We start from the raw sequence: 26,200 nt of genomic DNA on the forward strand, positions 1-26,200 counted from the left end.
TTTGAGCAGACAAACGACATGATCTGAGCCATATCACTTTGATGGCCATGTTGAAACTAGGGTGAAGAGGGCAAGGTTGGATGTGGGGGACCAATTAGAAGGCCACTACAATAATCCAGGTAGTAGTTTGGCCATGCAGTAAAAAGTGGAAAGTAGAGCCAAAAGGATAATGTCGTACTATTATGTAATATGTATTAAATACACAAAAATAAAAAAAATTTAAGGGGTATTTTGTTTTTTTTGTTGCTGCTGTTGTTTTTTAATATGAATTCTATTATTTTCTTTCCCAAACTCAAACTTAATAAACCATCTTGCTCACTCCTGGGGTACACAAACTTCCCAATTTTGGTGGCCACTGTTTAGCAATAATTGGTTGGTTGACTTGTCCCAGTATCCTGAATTTCTGCCAGGCTTTCTATCTTTACACTTCTCCTTTGCTCCCTATCCATCTGCCAGTCTTAGATACCAAAAAAAGCCTCCACAGAGAATGAACCATGTGTGCCGGATTGAATGTATTATGTCCCCCAAATGCCATTATCTTTGATGCAATCTTGTGTGGGCAGATATTATCTGTGTTGATTAGATTGTAATTCTTTGAGTGTTTCTTTGGAATGTGCCCCACCCAGCTGTGGGTGATGACTCTGATGAGATATTCCCATGGAGGCATGGCCCCACCCATTCAGGGTGGGCCTCAGTCAGTGGAGCCATATAAATGAGCTGACTCAAAGAGAAGGAACTCAGTGCAGCTGAGAGTGAACTTTTAAAGAGCAGCTACAGCCAAGAGGGACACTTTGAAGAAAGCACAGGAGCTGCAGATGAGAGACAGTTTGAAGACGACCGTTGAAAGCAGACTCTTGCTCCAGAGAAGCTAAGAGAGGACAAATACCCCAAGTGCAGCTGTGAGTGACATTTTGAAGAGGAGCTACAGCCAAGAGGGACACTTTGAAGAATGCACAGGAACTGAGAGAGGAGCTGCAGATGATGGGACAGTTTGAAGATAGCCGTTGAAAGCAGACTTTTGCTACGGAGTAGCTGTGAGAGGAAAAACGCCCCAAGAGCAACTACCTTAGACACTTTATGGCCTTAAGACTGTAACTGTGTAACCAAATAAACCCCCTTTTATAAAAGCCAATCCATCTCTGGTGTTTTGCATCCCGGGAGCATTAGCAAACTAGAACACCATGCAAAGGGGCTGGTGACTGCATGTAGAAATTTTCTTTCCTCTTTGAGAAGGTTTGTGGTCATTGCGTCAACTGCACCCAATTTGGGGGGCCAACAGCAGGGAAACAGATTTGTTAGACCCAGATGCCACCGCAGAATTCAATGAAACAAGATTGTGTCAAGGACAACCCAGGACATTTGCTGAAGCGATCCCTCTGAGGAAGGCTAAGGTAGGCCACAGCTCACCACAGCTCATAACAGACAAACGTCGGGTCTGCAAGGTTTGCTCCCCTCGCCTTGCAAGAGGATCAAAGGCTACACTGAGAACAGCCCGGAGGTCCATGTCCTCACTCCCAAGCTCCTGGAGTGCATTCCGACTCCCAATGAAGCTTTGTGCTGCCCAGAAAAAGGTCACAAGCTCTGCACAATATGTGACAATGTCTTGGAGAAGCCAGAACATGACTTCTAGGGAAAGGTCCCCTGACCCTTAGGGAGAACTCAGAGAGTATTTCTCAGACATGGTAAACTCCAAAGCTGCCACCACCACACACTGGGGGAAAACTAGAAGTTCATATAAGGTGGACATGTTTTAAAACTAGATTCAATGAGTTGAGAGGAGATTGACATTGAATTACCTGGGGCTCTCTCAAGATGTTAGAGCATGAAAGAATTAAGAGGATTCTCCACCCACCCACCCCCATTTTATAAACTAAGGTCAGGACTTGTCCAAAACCATAAAACCAATTAGCAGAAGAACCACGAGTACAATCCAGGTCTTCTGATTCACAATCTAATGTTCTTTTAAAATAAGCTAAAGCAAAGCAAAAGCAATTTCATATTAAAACTTTCAGAGATAGATTAGAACTATAATTAAAATTTGCATGTTCAGGCCTCAAACAGATTGTTTCTGGAAACTCTCTCTAATTTTGCTAGGAGCTCTGAAGGCTCCCTTGGAGGCAAAAATGGTCTGGTATTAGGTACCTTAGGAAGTTACACTGTGATGCTTATGACTCACTGAGGAGGGGGGAGCTGCAGGCCCATAAAAACCAAGAAGTACAAACAAGCATTGGCTTAGTAAGCTTTAAACAGCCCTACAGTGAACTGCATAAATCTTATTTGCTTAGCTCAATTAATGGAACATTAGATAAACTTTCAGTTTTCAAAAGGGGAGAAAAGAGAAAGGATCCTTAAAATTATGGATATAGAATAAAAAAACTAGATTCATGAATCGTTAATTTCAACCTCTTAAACTACCAACTTTTTTACAAGCATGAAAACTGATAAGGGAAAATAACTGCTCTCCCAGCTGCTGATGGCAGTTGGAAGGCCAAAAGGATGTCACTAAAAAGCAATAAAGGGACTTGGATAATCTATAAAATGAAGGGGTAAAATCAGTTCCTAAATCACTGACATTGGTTAAAACTCTCTTCTGGAGCCTGAAGCTAACTATTTGACTTTGTTACCTGGAAAATCAAATTAGATGCATGAGATGGAAGCCACTTTCCAACTCTGGACTTGCACAAGGTCATAAAACAATCTTTGTAATACTTGCCCCAATTTAGACTTGACTCAAAAGACAGTACTGCTAGAAGGAAAGCTAAAGGATAAAACATGGGACTGTATAACATAGCGGACACTGTTGTGGACGACGACTGTGGTTAACTGTACAAAAATAAGAATGTTCTTACATGAACCAGAACAAATGTACATTACTAATACAAGGTGTTAACAACAGAGTACTATATGGGCAAAAAAATAACTAATGCAAACTATAAACTATAGTTAACAGTAATATTGTAACATTCTTGCATCAATTGTAACAAAGATACTATACCAATGCTAAGTCTCAGTGACAGGGGGTTATAAGGAATATGGGTTTTTCGGGGTTTTTTGAGCAATGAGAATGTTCTCAAATTGATTGTGGTGATCAATGTACAACTCTGTGATTATACCAAGAGCCTTTGATTGTACATTTTGGATGGACTGGATGGTATGCAAATAAAACTGCTTATAAAAAATATTTTTTAAAAAAGTTAGGGACTAGTCTATTAGTCAAACTAGTTCACAGCCACCGTCAAGCTTGAGGCGAGCAACGTAGAGTCTATGTAGTGTGACCATATATCCAGGTTCACCTGGGACAGTCCTGGTTCACACCTGCTGAATTAATTACTACTCCCTTTCACTCTCAAAAGTGCCTGGTTATAGACACAGTTTTGCAATTAAAAAAAAAAATCTTAAAAGGAAATTGAGGCCATATGGTGCCATGTAGAGGCGCCAACCAGAGAGAGCCAGACCCAGGCTCATAGCTTCTATCCCTGAGTTACCTTGGCCTCCATTTCCCCAGCCAAGAAATATCTTCTTATGCATCCACTGTCATTTCTTGTGTACCAACTATATGCCGTATGATGTGCTAAGCAATTTTCAAGCATCATCTCAGTTGATCTTCCCACAACCCTATGAAGGGGGTATTTTACCCTTCCCATTTTACAGATGAAAATGCTGAGGCACAGAGTTCACCTGCTGTCTGATGCAAAGGCCCTGGCTCTCAGACACTATGCTTAACTACACTCTTCCCTATTATTTAAAAGGAAAAGTATTTTGGCATATAGGGAAAAACTGATTTTGGATTAAAAAGAAATGGCTGCAGAATTTTTAATAAAGTTGATTGCAAATGTTTGGAAATGGATAGAAGTGATGGTAGCACATTATTGTGAGTGTAATTAACAGCACTGAATCATGTGTGTGATCATGGTTGAAAGGGGAAGTTTAGAGTCGTATGTCACTAGAAGGAAAGCTAGAGGATGAAACATGGGACTGTATAACACAATGAACCCTGTTATGGTTGATGAAAGTGGTTTTAATAATACAAATGTAAGACTTTTCTTCCATGAACTAGAACAAATGTATATCCTAAAGGGAGATAATGCATAAAAAAAGTGAATACAACTTTTACACTATTACAAGTGTTAATAATAGGATGGTATATGGAAAAATACACCTAATGTAAACTATGTACTATAGTTAACAGTAATATTATAATATTCTCCCATCAATTGTATCAAAGGTACCAGACCAATGCTAAGTGTCAATAATAGGGAGTATAAGGGTTATGGGTTTTTGTTTTTTTGTTTTTTTTGAGGAATGAAAGTGTTCTAAAATTGATTGTGATGAAAGCACAACTCTGTGATGATACTGAGAGCCACTGATTGTACATGATGGATCAATTGTATGGTGTGTGAATAAAACTGCTTTAAAAAAAAAAAAAAAGAAAAAAAAAAGTGCCTGGGTTGAATTTAACAAAAGACTATGAATAGTGAATCTTTTTATAATTTTCTTTTTCTTAGTTGCTAGAGTATTAGAATAGATAGAAGGAAAGAAGTGAAATGGTGGAGCTGTAACCCATAGTAGCCTTTGAAATTTGTTCTATAGCTACTTGTTAAATGGTAATTTGAAAGCTATACCTTTTTGTATATATATTTCACAATAAGGAAATAACTGAAACTATGGAATTGTAACCTATAATATTTTTTGAAATTTGCTCTCTGTTAAATTGCACTTGGAAAGCTATCACTTTTATGTATATATGTTATATTCTACAATAAAAAAAAAGCATCTAGGTTTAGACAAAAAAAAAAATGATATAGTCATCCTAATTCTATGTAACTCCTAATCATCTACAAACATTTATAGATGTTTGTTGCTTCTTTGAGCACACATTGTATCAGGACAAAAACGCTGAACCAGTTGCCGTAGTTTTCTCATACAAAGGGGATTTCAAATTATACTAAAGCCAAATAATCTTTAGAAAGACTTCAGGGACTACCACACCAGCCAATCCATTCTCTATCTTGAGCTTCAATATGGAATTTTCTTTGGGGGGGTTAGGGAAAATAGCTTAAACAAGTTTGAAAACCACAGGATTATCAGACTTCTAATAGCTCATGCTTAACTTTAAATTATTTTATGTTATATTTCTATTATTCTCTTCCCAGGTTCCATTACTTTAGCCTATAGAACTCCACATGATAGTGTTAAAATATAAATCCTTTTAAAGAATGTTTCAGTCGTTTCTGGTACAAACAATTGGGCCTTTTCAAGTTTATATTTACTCCTGTTTAGAGAAAAAGAGGATGTAAAAATTGAAATTTAAAAAAAGAAAAAAGTTTCAGTCAATCCAGGAACAGACCTTCTGGGCCTGTGCTGGATTATGCTAAAAAAGCCAATCATTTATTTCCAAGAAGCATAAATTCAGAGCATCTTTAAGAGTCATGGGTTTAGAGAACATAGATGTTAGCTATGTGCACAAGAGGAAGATACTGATATTATCACCAAGAGTAGTTATCTCTGAGTGTAAGGATTTCAGGTGATTTTAGCCATTTTTCTTTTTACTTATCTAGTTTTCTACAGTGATTGTAGTTTATTTTTTGTATAAAAAAAAATAACCAGGAAAAAATCACAAAGCTACTAGTATGTCATTCAGCAGGGTGTGGAGGTGAAGAAGCTGATGGAAGGTCAGGTACAAGCCAGGCAGGAACAGAAGAGTCAGAACAGTCAATTAGTCTCTCTCCTCCTGTTTTCTCATCTATAAAATAGGAATCACAGCACCACCTACCTCCTAGTGTGCTGGTGAGGATTAGGAGAGATGATTCACAGCAAGGGCTGGGCATACACTAAGAGCAAAATAAATGTAAGCCCTTATTGGCCCTCTGCCATAAAAGGCCAGCCCACAAGTGTACTCCCAAAGCCATGTAACCAGGTCACAAAATCATCAGAAAAAGTCCAAGGAGTAAAGCCTCTCTTTTCCCTTCTTCTCTACCAAAAGCAGGACTGGAGCATAGAGTTTGCTTTAACCCCAGTGCTTTGGAGAGCAAAGAAAGGACAAGAGTGGCCCAATTAAATATGCAACATGTCCCAAGGTTCCATGATGTGGGCTAGAAGTCCAGCTTTCAAAGTTACAAGATTTCTAGTCTTTTGCCACTGACATAGCTGCCAGCTACTGCCTTTGGCAAGGAAGTAGGTGACTCAAGTGCTGAACTAGGATTTGGCAAGGGGAGAGCAAACCAGAAGGCCTCCAGGCAGGAAGCTCCAAAAAGGGCCACCTGCTGAAATATTTTGTCTGTAGGAAGCCTAAGAGATGGAGGTGGTGTTCTGCTATCATTAGCAAATTCTGATAAGAGCAGGATATTCCAAATGTTCAAAAGAACTTAACATCCTGGTCTTACAATTTCAAAAAACTTTTTTTTTTTTGCCATGCCAAAGAATCATTGCAATGTCTTAACTATATGACATAAACGACACCAAAAAAAAAAAAAAAAAAAAAAAAAGTTCAAAATCAAATCAAATTGCAAATGGTTTCGTGGCTATCTTGAGCCAAAATGCACTACATGTGTATATAATAATATTTTCTTTCCCAAACTTAAAATTACCTTACTTTACCAAAGATATAAACTTCCTGACATCCATCTATGAGGAAATAATTACATTATTATATTTATTCCATAGGTGAGTGTGTTCTATGCTGCATAGGGAGACCAACTCATCCACATTTCTACCTGGAGCTTTCTGGGTTTTAGCACTGAAAGTCCCATGTCCTACAAACCTCTCAGTCCTGGGCAAACCAGAACAGTTGGTCCCTCTAACACTGCAAGAAAAATAATGTGTGTCATGTGAAAGGGAAAATAGAAGAGACAAAGCTACAAATGCAGAAGTGCAAATGCCAAGCTAGTTTGTAGCAAAAGCTCCTAGTTCCTTCTCATAGTAAGAAAAGACTAAAAGCCACACTTGCCTCCCCCTTTCCCCTTTCTGTTTACTCTCCCAAAATAGAGCTAGGAAAGGCATTTTCCCTTTTCTTGCATGATTGAGAGGTTATTGCAGGACTGACTATTGAAGTAGTGATTGCCATTACCAGACAAACTCCTGCACCCAGCTTCAGCAGAACAGGAAATGTCATCATCTTTCACCCTCTACCATGAGTATGTTTAAAGATAAACGAAGACAATTTGTGATTCAGGTAATCAACAGCAAGAATATGTCCTCAAGCTAAAACTCCAAAAGCCTGGGCAAAAATCAAGATTCACTTCACAAATAGGGCATTAAACAAATAAGGGAGGAATTAAAAACGATTCTTTTACAAATAACTAAATGGAGAGCTGGGCACTCCCTCTACAAAACCAAAGCAGGAATTCCAAGCAGGCTGCTCTCTACCCACAATGATGGAGCAAGACTCTTCTGGCAGAAGTTTAAGCAAGAAGTTTCTAAGCCTCTACTGAGGTAGAGAACCAGCTTCTAAGAATTTAGAATTTCAGACTGAAAAGGTAAGACTATATAACGTAAGAAAGACCACACACTCCCTGGACCTAAAACCACACAGAAACCATTGTTGCTCATACTCCATGCCACACACACCCAGACGACCCTCCCCACCCAGTACCCCCTGGCTTTGCTCCAAGAGACACTGGTAATTTTCAGACGCTTTTGAATCCTAGAACTTCTTAGGTTCTTTTTATGCATCAAGAGGTGAAACTAAATGAAGTCTGTGCAACTCTTTCTTTCTCTCCGGAGCAATCTATTTTGTGGAAGGATATATTCAAAAACATCTTTAAACATCTTTGAAAATCCTATTCTAATAAGTCCTGAAAACTAACTTCCTTTCTTTCTAAGATCAAGTCATTCTTTTCATCAACATTGATCTTGATTTGGGAGAGGATGCCTTCTTGTAAAGCTTTCAACACAGCCAAAGAGAAGACAGAGGTGTCTTACAACCTCTAGCGCAAAGTACAAAAGCCTGGAAGACAAGATCGGCCAGCTGCTGTGGTCCTTTAAGGAAAGCAAGCGTCACTTCTCCAGATCTGTTTCCTTTCCAGCTAGCACATCTTTAGCATGACTTACAACTCTGAAATTCTATGTGAAATTCTTTTGCATATGTGATATTAACAATAATGCCTATTAGAAGCATTTTTTTTTTACTTCAAAGACGTAGGTATTAACAGACAAGTATAGCAATGGGTATAAGCAAAGATGACAGGACAACGCCAGACTAAAATTGGAAGATTTAAAACAAGCAAATGGCTAACAGTTGGCGAAAGTATGTGACCAAAAGGTGGGGGAAATCCTAAGATCAACTTACACTTTTAAATGCTTTGGAACCAATGGGAACAAGTAAATTCATGGAAATTACCAGCTGCTTCGCCTGCTAAATTTAACAATAACATAGGATTATTGTGTGCCTTCCCCCACAACAGCCTGTAAATACTTAGGGAAACCAAACCCAAAATTTGAATCTAAAATGCAGAGAACAAATCATTGCAGAACATTAGGGTAAAGGCATTTAAGTTGCAAGATGTTCTGTTTGGATAGTAACCACATGCAATACACTAGAGAAGTTTGAGATATTTGATGATACCACGAGCTTGCAGGTTGGACCGCGTGTGTCTAAGTCAAGAATGCTTCTCCGCCTACCAGGACCCCCAAAACAATGTTTATTTCGCTATACATGAACAAATGATAAGGGAAAATAAGCAAGCTTTTTTTCTTTCATTTTCGTAAAATGATCTACAAAGTTCTGTCATGCAGCTTGGGCGTCTGTATCAATTTCCTAATAGTAGCAAACTTCCCAAAGTAGGATGCTTCCATACCACAGACTTGCCCCAGAAAGGAAGGGCCCGGGTCAAGCAAATCCCACCGCTCCAAGCCAGGACTCCACAACTGCCCGGTGTCTCAGCGAGGAAAGCAACAAAGCTGATGGACACAGGCAGAGGGTAGCCCATCGCCTGCGAGTGGAGCCCCCGGCCGGACTTCACTCCTCCTCCTCCGGGAAAGACCGGCCAGAGCCAAGAACACTGTCCCCGAGGGTCTCCCTCGCGCACACACGCACACACACACACGCACCCGCAGCCTCTGGGTTGCTAAAGAGGAAGTCAGGATGTCATGTTAAACGGATGAAGACAGCCCGACCACACAAACGCGGTCTGGGGCATCTCTGCTTGGCTCGGGGAGGGGTCCCAGGCTGCAGACTTTGCTCCCTCTCCCTCAACCTTCCTCCTCCCAGCTGCACGCACAAGCCTCCCCTCCGCAGGCACTAACTGGCGGAGCCCACGCTGCAGAGCACAGTAGGAGCCCTAGTAGCACCTCGAGCCACTCCTCCCTCTCCTCCCCAGCCGGGGCCCGCGTACAGCAGCCCCCTCCCCAAGCACACTCCGCGCAATCCCGCACTCCGCCCTCCCGCGCCGGGGCTATGCGCAGCCGCCGAGTCCCTTCCCCAGCCCCGGGGCGCGCCGCCGGCGCCGGATCCCAGCGCGCAGTTCCGACGGCCCAGGGTGGGGAGCGGCGCAGGGGGTGGAGAGCCGCCGCCGCCGGGTTTCGGAGACAGCCCGTGGGCCGCACACACTCCTCCCCTCACCCGCGAGTAAACAGCTCGCGGGCGCGCTCCCCGCCGCGCCCCCATCCCCCAGCCGGGGCTCCGCACCGCCCCGCGCCCGCGCGTCCCGCCCGCCCGCGCCGCCGCCCCCTACCTGGTCAGTGAGTTTGAGCACTGCCATTCTTCCGCTCCTTGGCGCACACACACATACAGGTCCCCGGTCCGGAGATGTCAAGCCTGGAGCCGGGGAAGCGGAAGGGATTGCCAGGGGAAGGGAAACAAATCTGGCTCCCGAATTTGACAGCCCTCCCCCTGCTCCTCCTCCGCCACCTCCTCCTCCCGCTGAGAGGCTGACACTGGCTAGTGGTGTTTGCAGCCGAGCCCGCCCGCCTTTATACAGGAAGTACCGGCTGCTGCCAGCCCGGCCGCCACTGACATCACCGCGCGCTGGCTCGCTCGCGGCCGCGCCGGCTGGACCGACGCTGCCTCCTGCTGCCCGCAGCCGCGCCTCGCAGCCCGCGGCCCCTGGCGGCCGCCGGCTCTCGCACGCTGCGCTCTGCAGTGAGGCCACGCTGCCTCCTGCTTTCCGCACCTGCACACGGCGCCCGGGAGAACCCGGCCAGGACCCCGAGGTCGCCCTTGTGGGCCCCCGCGGCCCGGGGCGCACACGGTTAGAGGTGCCTCGACGGCGACCCGGAGCTGATCCGGGGTCCTTCCTTGTCGGTTCACACATACACTGACACCACCTGATGGGCAAACCCATGCGGACACTCCGGGGTACAAAAAGGCTGCCACACACACGTCACCAACTTTAACTTAGGCCTCTCCCCCTACTCCGGAATCAGATTGTTCCAGCACCCCAAATATCTCACCTTGGTAAGGTCCCCTATTCGGATGCTCTCTTGATTTGATGCTCGTAGGCTCTGGACATGTAACTCTTAAACAAATAAGTCAGCTGTGCTGTATTTCTCAAGCATTTGGAGTCGGAGCGGGGGTGGAGGGATTCTGGCAGTCCCCCGTGTTCTCCAGCCACATTCCGGCTAGAGAGACACACACAGGCAAACACACCATTGCTAAATTCAGACACCCTGGATTTTGTTTTTGGGGTGTGGAAGTGGAAAGAAGTTACTGGAGAAGCAAAGGAGCTATAAATTACTGCATTGATGGGGTCTTTGTTTCCACCAGTCCTGGCTGAAGTATTTCCACAAAATCCAAAATTACCATGCTTTTCGACCTATAGAAGATTCCTGCTGTCAAACAGCATGGGATACAACTACAATGGCAATAGTCATCATTATAGTAAGTGTTGCTACTTCTGGAATTTGAGGCAAACATTTATTCATTCAACAACTATATAAACTATATACTGAATGCCTACCTTATGCCAGGTACCAAGAAGAAAAGGGAACATAAATAGGCAAGATATCCAGTGTCAGGGGGTGTTCAGTATAAACCACATGGCTGCATTAATAAGTGTAATTACAAACTGAGATAAGGGATCACGGGAGGGGGGGTTGTATTTCTGAAGAAACCCATGACAAATGAATCTGACCAGACTGGTGGGCAGGGGCAGGCTTCCCTGAGTAAGTGACAGGAGTTGAGATCCATGAGATCTGTGGGAAGAGGAGGAGTTAAGTATTCAAGGTGGGATCCTGCTCCCAGGCAACTGCATGTGCCCCTGGCAGCTCATCACAGAGCAAACCTACAGAGCAAACCTACAGAACAGCAGAACAGACCTACAGAGTTCCTGGGTCAAGACCATGCATCTGCATTTTATTCAAAGACCAAGTGTGCATCTGCCCTTTAGGCTTCTTCCTCCTTACTTTCATAGCCTCCCAAAAAATTCCCATGTGAGTGAGGAAAAAAGGGAGTGGTGGCATTCAGTAAGTATGTTCCCATTTATCAGCCAACCACTCAGGTTGGTAAAGCAGATAAGTTACAAATGTACTCTTACTGGTCTGATAAAATGTGACCCAGACCATGCAGACCAGGAGAACCAAGAAGCACTCTCCTGGCTTCTCCTCTATAGTCAGTGATGCATGGGAACAAAATTTTTCCTCTGCAAGCCTCTCTCAAATACAGTCTATTGCTTTTGTTGCACCAATGAGACAGTTTTTCCCTGCTGTTGGTATTCTATTAACTAATGCCACCTTAGCTTTGTAAGTAACTAAATTGTCCACTTAAATGCAGCCTTCTTTCAGAAGCGTGATAATAAATTATTTATTTTGGAGGATGCACTCAAGACCCACTTTTTTTCATCATGGGCATCAGGGACAAGGTAGTGAGCAAAGGTCTTGACCTATAAATTCTTTGGCAGTGGCTAATTGGTCAGGGTGGTCCTCAGAATGAAATGATGGGCAGACTTCTGAACTATTCCTGGATCTTTATAACAAGAAACAAATATTGAGGTATGCTGGCCTAAAACCTGACTTGAGCCAAAAAGAAAAGAAAAGAAAAGAAAAAGAAAAATCACCCTTCTCATATACTTTCCATACCCATGCCAGTTCATGGACACAAAGCCCCTTATCAAAGGGGAAGCTGGTCCCCTTGAGGAAAGACCCTGCAGCATTGCCATCAATATATACACACAAGTCTGCATCCAAACCTTCCCCAAAGGGACCTGATGCAATTTTCTAGAGTGACTGGGTCCTGGGAAAAAGAAATACCCAGATATTTTAGGGATTACTAGACACTGGTACTGAATAGATAATAATTCCTGAGGATCCATGTTCCAGTTTGCTAATGCTGCTGGAATGCAAAACACCAGAAATGGATTGGCTTTTATAAAGGGGGTTTATTTGGTTACACAGTTACAGTCTTAAGGCCATAAAGTGTCCAAGGTAACACATCAACAATCAGGTACCTTCACTGGAGGATGGCCAATGGTGTCTGGAAAACCTCTGTTAGCTGGAAAGGCACATGGCTGGCCTCTGGTCCAAGTGCTGGTTTCAAAATGGCTTTCTCCCAGGACATTCCTCCCTAGGCTTCAGCTTATCTTCAGAATATCACTCTCAGTTGCTCTTGGGGCATTTGTCCTCCTCTTAGCTTCTCTGGAGCAAAAGTCTGCTTTCAAAGGCCATCTCCAAAATGTCTCTGTAAGCTGAAGCTCTTTTCTCAGCTTCCGTGCGTTCTTCAAAGTGTCCCTCTTGGCTGTAGCAAACCTGCTCCTTCTGTCTGAGCTTATATAGGGCTCCAGTAAACTAATCAAGGCCTATGCTGAATGGGCAGGGCCACACCTCCATGGAAATCATCCAATCAGAGTTATCACCTACAGTTGGGTGGGGCACATTTCCATGGAAACAACCTAGTCCAAACATTCCAAATTAATCCCCACTAATACGTCTGACCCCCAAGATTGCATCAAAGAACATGGCTTTTTCTGGGGGACATAATATATACAAACCAGTACGGGTACCTTCACTGAAGGATGGATTGGCATCTGGAAAACCTCTGTTAGCTCGGAAGGCACGTGGCTGGTGTCCGCTTGCTCCCAGGTTCTGTTTCAAAACGGCATTCTCCAAAATGTTGCTCTTGGGGCATTTTGTCCTCTCTTAGCTCCAGCTCCTCTTCAAAATGTCACTCTCAGTTGCTCTCTGGTCCTTCTGTCTGTGAACTCCTTTATAGGACTCCAGTGATCCAATTAACACCCACCCTGAATGGGCGGGGTAACACCTCCATGGAAATTATCCAATCACACATTTCACTCACAGTTGACTGAGTCACATCTCCATGGAAACACTCAATCAAAGAATTCCAATCTAATCAACACTAATACGTCTGCCCCCACAAGATTGCATCAAAGAATGTGGCATTTTCTGGGGGACATAATATATACAAACCAGTACAACCCAAGTGCAATCGAAGTGGAGACTTATGGTGGTGTGGTGGTTTGAAGCTGTATGTATCCCAGGAAAAAACATGTTCTTAAATTTAATCCATTCCTGTGGGTATGAACCCATTGTAAATAGGACCTTTTGATTAGGTTACTTAAGTTATGACCCACCTTAATCAGGCTGGGTCTTAATCCTATTACAGGAGTCCTTATAAGGGGAATGAAATTCAGACAGAGAGAAGAAGCAAGAAGTTGAAACGGAACCTGAAAGAGAAGGAACAAACCAGGAGATATCGCCATGTGCCTTGCTATGTGACAAGTTAAGGACCCCAGGTTCACTGGCAGCCAGCCCCAGAAAGTCACAGTCTTTAGGGAGAAAGCATCACCTTGATAATGCCTTATTTGGACATTTTCCCAGCCTCAATACCATGAGTGAATAATTCACATTGTTTAACCCAACCCATTTCATGGTATTGCTTACACAGCCTAGGAAACTAAAACGGGAGGTCAGGTGATCAATGGAGTCTTCAACCAAGCCAAATTTACAGTGGATCCAGTCAGTCTGCAGAGCCACCCTGTGGTTGTTTCCTTACTTCTTGACCATATAATTAGAATAGATATAATAACTGGCAGAATCCCCTCATTACTTCTCTGACCTTTAGAGTGAAGACTATTGCGGTAGTATAGGCTGAGCAAAAGCCTCTGGAATTTCCTTTTTCTACAGGAGTACAGAACCAAAAGCAACACCACATCTCCGGACAAATGTAGAGTTAGTATAACCATAAAAAGTTTTGGAAGAGGCAGGGAGGGTGATACTATCACATCCTCATTTAACTCACCAGTTTGGCCTATGCAAAAGGCAGATAGATCTTTAAGAATAGCTATGAGCTATGTAAATTTTATCAGATGGTAACTCCAATTGCAACCACTGTTCTATGTTTGCTTTCTTTACTGCAGCAAATCAACACAGCCCTAAGCAACTGGTATGCATCTATTGATAAAGCAAATGCTTTTTTATCTACTCCAATTTGCACCACAACCATTTTCTTTCATATGACAAGGCCAGTAGGACACCTTCACTGTCTTGCCTATGGGATGTAAACTCTCCTACTCTTTGCCATAATCTAGTCTACAGAGATCTTGACCACTATATTAAAGAAAACTTCCTGATTACTTTCTATTCCCAATGAATAGGAACTAGCAGTTAGTTTAGGTTCCTTAATAAGACACATGTGAGCTAGAAGATAGGGTATAAACCCCAAGAAAATTCACCATCTTCAGTGACGTTTCTGGAGGTCCAGTGCTGGAAGATGTTGAGACATCCCCTCCAAGGTGAAAGAAAAATTGCTGTACTTTGCACCATCAAACACTAAAAAAGAGACATGACATTTGTTGGACCTTTTTGGATTTTGGAAGCAATATATACCACATACAAGTATGGTACTCTTACCCATTTACTGACTAACCCATAAGGGTGGAATTTTTCATTAGAAATTAGAAAAAAGAAGGCTCTGTACCATATAACTCAGAGGAATCCAATGGTCCTTGAAGTCTGTGGCAAATAGGGATGCTATAGGGAGTGTATCTGTCAGGGTTCTCCAGAGAAACAGAACCAACGGATGTATGTATGTGTGTGTATATGGAGTTATTTTAAGGAATTAGTTTACACACTTGTGGGGTCTGGCAAGTCTGAAATCTGTAAGGCAGGCCAGCAGGCTGGAAACTCAGAGAGGAATTGATGTTGTACTGGAAAACCTGTTTTTTGCTCTTAAGGCTTCACTGATTGGATGAAGCCCAACCACATTATCCAGGGTAATCTCCTTTACTTAAAATCAACTGATTGTTAAAGAAAAACTAAAGAGATAATGACAATTCAATGCAATATATGATACTGGATGGGATCTAAGAATGGAGGAGAAAAGGTCCAAAAGGACATTATTGAGACATAAGAAAAAATTGGAATATATAATGTAAGTTTTATATCAGTGATAAATTTCTGGAACTGGAAACTGCACTTTAGGTGATTATGTAAGTGAATATCCTTGTTCATAGGAAATGTACGTGGATATTATGTGTTCAAGGAGTGTGGTACGCAACTTGCTCTCAAATATTCAGTAGACAGATTAGATAGGTAGGTAGGTAAGTAGGTAGATATAGATATAGATAGATGGATTGATAGAATGTTAGATGATAGATAAAATGTTCAAATGGGTGGAACTGAGTATGTGAGGGGCAGGGAGAATGTGGAATTCTCTGTATGGTGTTTGTATTATTTTTTGCAACTGTCCTGTAAGTTTGAAATTGTTTCAAAACAAAACATTTTTTAAAAAGAAAGAAATGAAAAGAAAATCAACTGGTTGTAGATGCTAATCACAGCAAAAGAAATGCAGCAATGGTCTCATGCAAAGGGAATTTACCATTCTTGTCATACACCCCACCAGCCAAAAGCAACTGGAAATAACACACTTAAAGACTGAAGTTCCCTCTTGCAGGATGCAGTGTAGTACTGTTTCTCCCACAATACACAGGTCCAAGAATTAAGGCATGGTAGTATAAGTGGCTCCTCTCATCAGTGTACCTAATGATCCTCTCAGACAATTTTTGCTTCCAGTGCCCATAACTGAGCTCTGTTACTTTGGAGATCTTACTTCCCAGTAGAGGAATATTTCCACAAGAGGTCACAACTATGGTTCCACTGAATTGCAAGTTGAGACCGGTACCTTACCACTTTGGGATCCTTATGCTATGGAATCAACAGGCAAAGAAGTGGTTACTCTTCTCAGTGAGGTGACTGAATCCAGTTACCAAAAGAAAATTGGTTTGCTGCTACACAATGGGGGCAGGGAGGGCTCTGGGGACAGGGAGGGCTCCTTGGGGGACAGGGAGGATTATGTCAGGATTTTCTGTGTCCTATGGTAAGTGCTGATAGAATGCTACTACAATTAATAATAATAATAATAATAATAATAATAATAATAATAAAAAAACATAAGGCAGGAATTCTAAGGATTCAAACCCTTCAGGAATAACCGACTAGGTCACCAAGAAAAGGACATCTGTTCCAAGCTTTTAGTTCTGATAACCCCATCTTCTTCCCTTTGTTTTCCAGCCCTCAAGGTGATAGCTGCTTCCTGGAGTTATTAATACCTGTTTAATTAATTCTTCTTATTAAATTATTTCCATTAAAATGATGCAGTTTGATTTTCTGACTAGATCCTGACTGATTCAACACCATAGCTTCATTCCTGCAAAAAGAAAAACCACTGAGTATTAAACTGTGTACAACAAAACAAAGCCGAAACTTGATGTTTTTGTTTTTTGTTTTTTTTTTGTTTTTTTTTCTTTTTAATTTTCATTGGGATTGTTCAGATACCATACAATTATCCAAAGATCCAAAGTATACAATCAGTTGCCCCTGGTACCCTCATACAGCTGTGCATCCATCACCGCACTTAATTTTTGTTCAATTTTTAGAAATTTTTCATTACTCCAGACAAGAAATAAAGTAAAAGATGAAAAAAGAAAAAAAAAAGGAAATCGAATCCTCCCATATCCCAAACCAACCCCCTCAATTGTTGACTCGTAGTGTTGGTATAGTACATTTGTTACTGTTTATGAAAGAATGTTGAAATACTACTAACTATAGTATATAGTTTGCAATAGGTATATATTTCTTCCCTATATGCCCCTCTATTATTAACTTCCAGTTGTATTGTCATACATTTGTTCTGGTTCATGGAAGGGTTTTCTAATATTTGTACAGTTAATCATGGACATCGTCCACCATAGGATTCAGTTTTATACACTCCCATCTTTTGACCTCCAACTTTCCTTCTGGTGACATATATGACCCTGAGCTTCCCCTTTCCACTTCATTCACATGCCATTCGGCACTGTTAGTTATTCTCACATCGTGCTACTGACACCTCTGTTCATTTCTGAACATTTAAGTTCATCCTAGTTGAACATTCTGCTCATACTAAGCAACCGCTCCCCATTCTTAAGCCTCGTCCTATATCTTGGTACCTTATATTTCATGTCTATGAGTTTACATATTATAATTAGTTCTTATCTGTGAGACCCTGCAATATTTGTCCTTATGTGTCTGGCTTATTTCACTCAGTATATTGCCCTTGAGGTTTTGTCATCAACCCATTTTTTTTTTTTTAAGATGGTTTTGTTCACACACCATACATTCCGTCCTAAATAAACAATCAAGGGTTCCCTGTATGTCACATATTTATGTGTTCACCACCTTCACCACTATCTATATAAAGCCATCTACATTTCTTCCACAAGGCAGGAGGGAGAGTCAAAGAAGGTAGGGAGGCAAAAGAAAGAGGAAAAAAAATGACAGCTAGGAAGTAGCAAAAGGAAAAGTAACCTGAAGTCAAAGTAGAGTAGAGAGTCAGACAACACCACCAATGTCAAGTGTCTAATATGCCTCCCCTATCCCCTTTCTTATCTGCATTTACCTTGGTATATCGCCTTTGTTACATTAAAGGAAGCATAATACAATGATTCTGTTAGTTACAGTCTCTAGTTTATGTTAATTGCATCCCTCCCCCAATGCCTCCCCATTTTAACACCTTGCAAGGTTGACATTTGCTTGTTCTCCCTCGTAAAAGAACATTTGTACATTTTATCACAATTGTTGAACACTGTAGATTTCACCAAGTTACACAGTCCCATTCTTTATCTTTTCTCCTTTCTTCCAGTGTCTCACATGCTCCCAACCTTCCTCTCTCAATCGTATTCATAGTTATCTTTGTTCAGTGTACTTACATTGTTGTGCTACCATCTCCCAAAATTGTGTTCCAAACCATGCACTCCTGTCTTCTCCTATCACTCTGTAATTCTCCCTTTAGTATTTCCTGTAGGGCAGGTGTCTTGTTCACAAACTCTGTCATTGTCTGTTTGTCAGAAAATATTTTAAGCTCTCCCTCAAATTTATGGACAGCTTTGCTGGATATAGGATTCTTGGTTGGCAGTTTTTCTCTTTCAGTATCTTAAATATATTACCCCACTTCCTTCTTGCCTCCATGGTTTCTGCTGAGAGATCCACACATAGTCTTATTAAGCTTCCTTTGTATGTGATGGATTGCTTTTCTCTTGCTGCTTTCAGGATTCTCTCTTTGTCTTTGACATCTGATAATCTGATTATTAAGTGTCTTGGCGTAGGCCTATTAAGATCTATTCTGTTTGGAGTATGCTGTGATTCTTGGATCTGTAATTTTATGTCTTTCATAAGAGATGGGAAATTTTCATTGATTATTTCCTTTATTATTGCCTCTGCCCCTTTTCCCTTCTCTTCTCCTTCTGGGACACCAATGATATGTACGTTCCTGTACTTTGTTTCATCCTTAAGTTCCCAGAGACGTTGCTCATATTTTTTCATTCTTTTCTCCATCTGCTCCTTTGCATGTATGCTTTCAGGTGTTTTGTTCTCCAGTTCTTGAGTGTTTTCTTCTGCCTCTTGAGATCTGCTGTTGTATATTTCCATTGTGTCTTTTGTCTCTTGTGTTGTGCCTTTCATTTCCATAGATTCCACTAGTTGTGTTTTTGAACTTTCAATTTCTGCCTTATGTATGCCCAGTGTTTTCTTTACAGCCTCTATCTCTTTTGCAAAATATTCTCTAAACTTTTTTAATTGATTTAGCGTTAGTTGTTTAAATTCCTGTATCTCAGTTGAAGTGTATGTTTGTTCCTTTGACTGGGCCATAGCTTTGTTTTTCTTAGTGTAGGTTGTAGTTTTCTGTTGTCTAGACATCTGACCTCTTAGGCCACCCCAATCAGGTTTTCCCAGACGAGAACAGTCTCAGGTCACAGAAGGAGGAAATATTCAGTATCTGGTTTCCCTGATGGTTTTTCTTAGAGGATTGATACACCTGTGCTTTTCTGCCTGGCAGGTGCACCTGTCAGCCTGTCACTGGCTGGTATAAGAGGGTGTGGCCTGTGGCTCTCCTCCCCCAGGCTTTGGGGTCTGGTTCTGGAAAGGCCTGCAGTAGAGCTGGGCCCCTCTCTTTCCTCTTGGGAAGCTATGCCCCCTCCAGAGAGGTCAGCTGCATATCAATAAGTTCTTTGTTTCTCTGATTCTGCTGATCAAAGTGTTTTGATTTTAAAATGGCTGAGGCTGTCTTTACTGCAAAGCGCTGCAGGCTGAAAACGGCTGAGGTTTTCTCCACAGAGAGAGAAAGGGACAGAAAAGCTCCCAGATTCACCCGTCAGCTGGAGATAGCACCCAATCCTCTGGGCTCCCTGTCCTGAGACAGATATGTACCCCGACTCTCTCAAGGTCAGTTGTCACCAAAAGCCTCCATCTGCTTGTTGAGGATTTGCTGTCTGTATTGAGCAGTTAACATTAAAACCCCAGTTGGAGCTGGGCTGAGAGAGTGCTGCTCTCTAGCACCACGAGGCTTCTGTGAGGGAGGGGCTGTCAGCTCTCGGCTCTCAGCACAGATCCACAGTTTTACTTAAGATTTTATACTGCGATCTCAGGCATTCCTCCCAATTCAGGTTGGTGGATGATGAGTGGACAGTCACGTTTGTCTCCTTGCAGTTATTCCAGGTTATTTACTAGTTTTTTGGTCATTTATGAATTGTTCCAGGGGGAGACTAACAGTCTTCCACTCCTCTCTATGCTGCCATCTTAGCTCCTCCTGAAACTTGATGTTGATACGTAAAATGGGTTAAGTTCTAGGCCAAGATAATTACAAACAGATTTTTCACCTACATAAATGTCCAGGGGAACATTCGAAAGTCCACACTGCAGGTCCCCTAGCATCCCTGATCTCTACCCAATTAAATGCTTGGAACATCCCCACTTATTGTGATAACCAAATGTGCCCCGCAAATTTCAAAAACTCCCCTAAGGGGCAATGCTGAGAACCTCTATACTATAATGATCATAGCCTATGATTTTAATAAATCCACCCAATATACTATATCATATTTCACTGTGATTTTATTTACTTGATTTATCTTTTTAAAAATTTTATAAATACAAATGTACAAACATAAATGTATAAATATGTCTATAAATGCGTGTATAACATGAATATACATCACTCTAGTGTATGCTGTGGTGTGCCACCCAGTTTTCACTCTCATTCCCCCAACTGCTGGGAGCATTGTCTGCTGACAGCACTCAGCTAAGTCTTCCCCAGGAATTGTTCTCTGCCAAAAGTGACTCCCTTTTCCAAGGATACAACCTCTCCCTGGGGTTGTTCATCTCTAGTGAATGCAGGGGTACAAAGGTCCAGTCCCCTTACCTCAAGTCAGGATATCTCCAAAGGGACATCATACCCCAGATCTCCCTCTGAGGTCAGCTGAGGCCTGTGCTGCAACTCAGCTCCACGTCTCCCTCTGACCAGTCCTTCTTCCCTCATTCTCGACAGGCATTGTCCCTAAACCCACACTCCAGTAAATATCCTCCATGCAAATCTCCATCTTAGAGACTGTTTCCTGAGGAATCCAAACCAAAATAATCATGTATTGTGATTTTACCCTGGTGGTTTAGATAGTTCTTCCACTGTTTGTAAATAAGTCAGAACCATCTTCCTGACCTGGGTGAAAGCCACAGGCAGAGTCCTGTAAATGATTGCTGAATGTGGTTAAATCCTGAATGCGGTGACCTGGCTTTCTCAGCCTGGAGACTTCTAATTTTGAAGCTGTGGTTTCTTTGACTGAATGATTAAACTACAGAAGGTCCAAGGGCATCTTATGGGTGTCAGATGATCCTCACAAAACAGAAACAATGTTCTAGCCATATCCAGACTAAGAAGATTAAACAATTTTCTGGATGTAATGTTTGAAAATGTATTTATCTCTGTGTGTAATGTTTATTCCTGCATCTATCATGGTTCCTGAATTCTAAACAGTCTTGGAGTTTAAGTTTGTACTACTGGTTTAATAGAGTGCCTTAGTTTACCAGACACTCTAATCTTTGTTATAACACTTTGTTGTTATAACAAAGTACCACAGATTAGTTGGTTTAAAGAACAGGAATTTATCATCTCACAGTTTGGGAAGCTAGAAGTCCAAAATCAAGGTGCCAGCAGGCATGCTTTCTCCAAGTCTGTAGCGTTCTGGGTGTGGCTCGCAGGGCATCTGTAACTCAACCTCTGCCTCCGTCACAGGGCGATCCATCTCCTCAGTCTCCCCAGACTCTTACTGCTGCATCCAAATCTCCTTTCTTATGAGGACTCCAGTCATATTGGGTAAGGCCCACCCAGCTTCAGTTTGGTCTCATTTTAATAGAATCTTCGAAGAACCATTTACAAATGGGTTCACGTCACCAGGACCTGGGGTTGGAAGTTGAACACATCTTTGTGGGGGGAGAGATTCAGTCCATAACAAAGGGGAAATAAGATGAAATATTTCTCCCCATTAATGACCATATTAAATGGGTCAACACATGTAAAGCTCTTATAACAGTACATGGCAAGTGCAAGTTTAATATTAAGTTATTATTATGTGTTAATTATACTAAAATGTGGGAAGACGACATCTTAGAACTGAAAAACTAAGTATTTTGAATAATATTTTAAAGTAATCAGGGAATGTCTTCATTGGCTCTTGATCTTTACTTTCCTTGACCCTCGAATATACTTACAATGAGTATCTTCAGTTAAGTACTTCATTGTTCATATACTATTATTCATCTGTTGTCTTTGTTTTATGAATGTTAGTCTTCTTTCGTTTCTTATATTTTATTTTGTATACATGTTATTTCCCTCATTGTATTATAAAATTCCATCAGGCACCAACCGTGCCTTATACTTCTTTGGTCTCCCCTATAATAGTAGCTGTTAAGTATAAATTCAATAAACATTTGCAAACTATTTGAGTTTAAAAGTATGCAATTGGAGGGAACATTAAGTGGGAACATGGCAATTTTACTCAATATATACTATTCCAACCCAAATTAGCCCCAAGACTAAAGAATACACCTGGCACGGAGTTACCCATGAGTTTAATTAGAGACTGAAACAATAGGAGACAACTTCTCCCGTTGGCAGCGGGTTTGGGGAGAGTAAAGTCAGCTTTCCGCAATTCCGCAGAGAGAGAGAAGCGTGCAAGGAGTGGGAATGGGGGGTGCTTATAAAGGATTGTGACAACAGAGTTTCTCTCAAGATTTGGTTACAGCAAGGTCTCCCGAGCTTTGGTTACTAACAGTGATTAGAGGAGGGAAGATTTAACGCTTTTCCTGCTGAGGGGTGGGAGGAGCCTGTTGCCTGGTGATGTAGGCAGCTGCTTGTATCTCGTAATGGAGGAGGGGGCGGGGTGGGGCCCCCCAGTGGGGCCCCCCGGGGCCCCAGGCCCTGGTTGCTCACATACACTGAGATTTTTTCTTTAAATACCTACCCAAAATACCACTTCCCCTCTAAAGTGTAAAAATCAGCAGCACAAAAGTATTTTCAGAAGCAGAACAAGTAGAAAGAGGTCAGTCATGATGATGATTTAGAAAGAAAGTATTTAAAGTTTATCTGGAAAGCACTGATAAAATGAATATTGCATTTGTCCGGGGTTAAAACTTCCATTGTTTACTGTGGCTTTTTAATCCTATTCTATTTATTTTCCTTCCTTGGACAGCTCTCCTGGAAAAAATAAATCAAAGAGCACAGTGGAGGCTGAGAAAATAAGATTCACCTTAGAATACAAAGGAATGGGAGTAGGGAGGAAAGAAGAGAAGCCCTCAGTAAAACACAAAGAGATGAAATAGATGAGAGCATCAAGCACCATTAAAAGAGAAAACCTCGATGAGGTATTTTAACATGGTGCAACGGACGTCCTTCAACTTCACCGGATACTAGAATCTGGGGAACAATTCTTAACCCTCCTCAAGAAAAATGATTCATGAATTCACAAAATTAACAGCCCCTTGCTCTTATCCTTCACAGCCAAAATTCTGAAAAGGGATGTCTCTTTTATCCTTCCTCACCTCCTCAACCCACTCCAACTAGAGCCCCTGAGCCCACTCCCCTGAAACCGCAGCTCCAGGCAGGTACATCGTGACGTCACCATGCCATCTTTGCCTTAGGCCCACCACATTGCTCCTGAGCTCCAGACCCATATATCCAACTGCCTACTTTTCTCTTATATGTCTCAAAAACACCTATATATCTCACATGCTGCATGTCCAAACTGGAATCAATAATCTTCCTCCAAGTTCACTCATCCTCCTGTGTTCCCCATATCCGTAAATGGCCTCACCATGGACCCAGTTGTCTAAGACTGAAAGCTGGGGCGCATCCTCCACTCCTCCTTTTCCTCGCACCTGTCCCCTCCTGCCAATTATGAAGTCTGATCAGTTCTGTCTTCTTCGTTTTTCTTATTATGATCACAACTGCCAAGACCTCCTTCCTGCCTTATTGGAACACCCTCCTAACTGGTTTCCCTGAATACATTCTCCACCCCCAGACAAAATGATCTTTCTAAAGAGCCTCCAGTCTTTATCCAAACAACTCAGCATGCAAGGTTTTCAAGGGTTATCTGGCCACAGCCTGCTTCTCTAATCTCCCCACCCACACTCTTCCTACAGGAAAGCCATGTTGCTCAACTCTAGGGGGCACCGTTCACATCCTAGTCCATGTACTGCTCTATGGAGTAGCTCAGGCTCAACTTGTGTAAGTAAACATGGTGGCCTTGCCTGCTTGTCACACTTCATACACTGTGCTAACAGCAGCTTCCTGAGGCATCATATTTCCTTTCACTCTCAGCCTTTGCAGATTGCTGTTTCTTGTCTACAGTTTCATCCACCGCAGTGTCATCTTTATCTCATTAATCCTTGCTGTCCTTCAGATTTCAGTTTAGATACCACTTAGGCCATGAGGCTTTTCTTTACTGGCACCACCTCATAAATTTGGATTAGTAGCTTCCCTAAGGTTTACATTTAGTGCCTTCTGCTTAACACCCATTATTGTACTTATCCCTTGATCCTATAATTGTGTGTTTACTTTAATGTCTCCTCTTTTAGGGCAGGGATTACATTTGGTTCACCTTTGTGCCTTTGGTTCATTGTATGGTGTCTGGTACAGGGTAGATTTAGAGTAAATATTTTAGAATGAAGGCAGCTTTGAGTAAATCATTTAACCTAGCTAAGCCTTAATTTATCATTGGTCCTGAATACCTTATAGAATCATGAAATTATAAATATATGTGGAAAATACTTTGAAAAGTGGGAAGAGATAAATAGAGGAGTAATGAGAGAAGCAAGAATGGGATGATTCTAAGAAGAGAAGGATATGAGAGATACGTTCCACCCTATCATGTATGAGATCTTGATGTCTGTGCAACTGAAGTGAGAACAGATTCTATGCCTTATTCTTGAACTAAAATGAGTGGCCAGAACACTTCAAAAGATAGGACAAGTGGGAAATGAGGAATGTGTAATGAAGCCACATCAGTTCATTAACTGATCACACTATCTGTGTTATTTAAATGCTTATTATTGCTTTCTTTAAAATGAAGTTGCTCAAAATAGTGAACCCAAAGTTGGGAGACCACAGGATAAATAGAGCTTGCCTTCCTTAGCCATCAGTTCTACTTACTGATTCAAGGTGTGAAGTCATTTAACCTGGTGAGTAACGTAAAGCTGTATTTTCATATTTATATAAACAAATGGATACATTATGAAGTGAACTGGACTGTAATCATCTTCTAAGTTGACTTGAGACTTCATACATTTTGTGTTTGCAGTGGATTACTGCAAAGTATCTCTCTCCACTCCCCCCTTCCAACCCTCCACACTCCCAATCCCCACAAATAAATCTTCACCCACAAGCTCTTGAGGTGCTTAGGAAAAGTTTAATAATTACTGCTTTTAGAATTTTGGCAGGCTTCCACACTGCTGAAACCAAACAAAACCAGAATCATGGCCCAAGAACCTTCAGCAAATGTGGTCCCTTATGTCAGGGGCCATGTTTATTTTTAGTGGAGTATAGATTTGTGGGTCTGTTCCTTGTTCATAGCTTACCCAAGTCAACTGGTCAAAAAATTTATAAATATAGGTAAGCTGGCTTACAATTTGAAATATGGAGGCTCCACTACTAACATCACCACTCCAAAAGGAAAGAATTCCAAATCCATACCCACTTGATATTTGGCCACTGGCATCATAATCCTTATATATCAAGGTCAATACATTATATCTAAAGGAAGGGAAGAAGGGAACTAACACTTACTAAGCACCTACTGTGTGCTAGGGACAGTGCCAGATGCTGTTCATTTCCTCTCCATCCTCTCACCACCTCAGACAGGATTAATCCTGCCCTCCTTTGTGTGATGTCTGCACCATGTATACACTCTTATTGTTGGGCACAACATGACCACGATTTAGTTGTGTCTTTCTCACTCAACTGTTAACTCCTTGTGGGTAAGGTCCATTTCAAATTCATCTTTGTATTACAAGTGCACATAGTACCTGCCACATAATAAGCCCTTAGTCAAATTTTTATTAACTAAACTATAGTAATCACTTTAAAGTTTGGGGTGTTGTTGTGAAGACAGTGCCTTAATACTCCAAAAATGATCTTTTTGTTCTTTGATTTATCTTGTACAGTTTCATCAGTCCCTAAAGAAAATATGAAGCAAAGTGGTTATATCATATTTTTTGCTGTTTTCAGGTATTAGAACATTTCCAAGCCCCCCATCCCCAAATAAAAATCATAGGATCACTTTTTATTATCTTCACAAAGCACTCTTTTCAATAATCTATGAAATCTTAAGTAATCTATGAAATACATCCTTAAGGTAAATCAGTAAGTATAGATGTCCCCCATTTCAGTGGCTTCAACAAAGTGACAAAGAACAGGACCAAAGTCACATTGCTCATAGAGGATTGAACGTCA

General features: G+C 41.6%; 1 protein-coding gene across 4 annotated transcripts in view; it reads right to left on the reverse strand.

Moving 5' to 3' along the window:
- ANKRD44 (ankyrin repeat domain 44) overlaps positions 1 to 9,862 on the reverse strand; it is a 351,473-nt gene extending 341,611 nt beyond the window's left edge. For all 4 annotated transcript variants that reach the window (XM_037848889.1, XM_037848890.1, XM_037848888.1 and 1 more), the window contains exon 1: positions 9,672 to 9,862. In XM_037848889.1, coding sequence (XP_037704817.1) covers positions 9,672 to 9,698 — 27 coding nt within the window. In that variant the 5' untranslated portion in view covers positions 9,699 to 9,862. The remainder of the gene's footprint in view (positions 1 to 9,671) is intronic.
- Positions 9,863 to 26,200: the final 16,338 nt, after the last annotated feature.

This window comes from Choloepus didactylus, chromosome 9 (assembly GCF_015220235.1).
Source record: "Choloepus didactylus isolate mChoDid1 chromosome 9, mChoDid1.pri, whole genome shotgun sequence".
NCBI classification, from domain to species: Eukaryota; Metazoa; Chordata; class Mammalia; order Pilosa; family Megalonychidae; genus Choloepus; species Choloepus didactylus.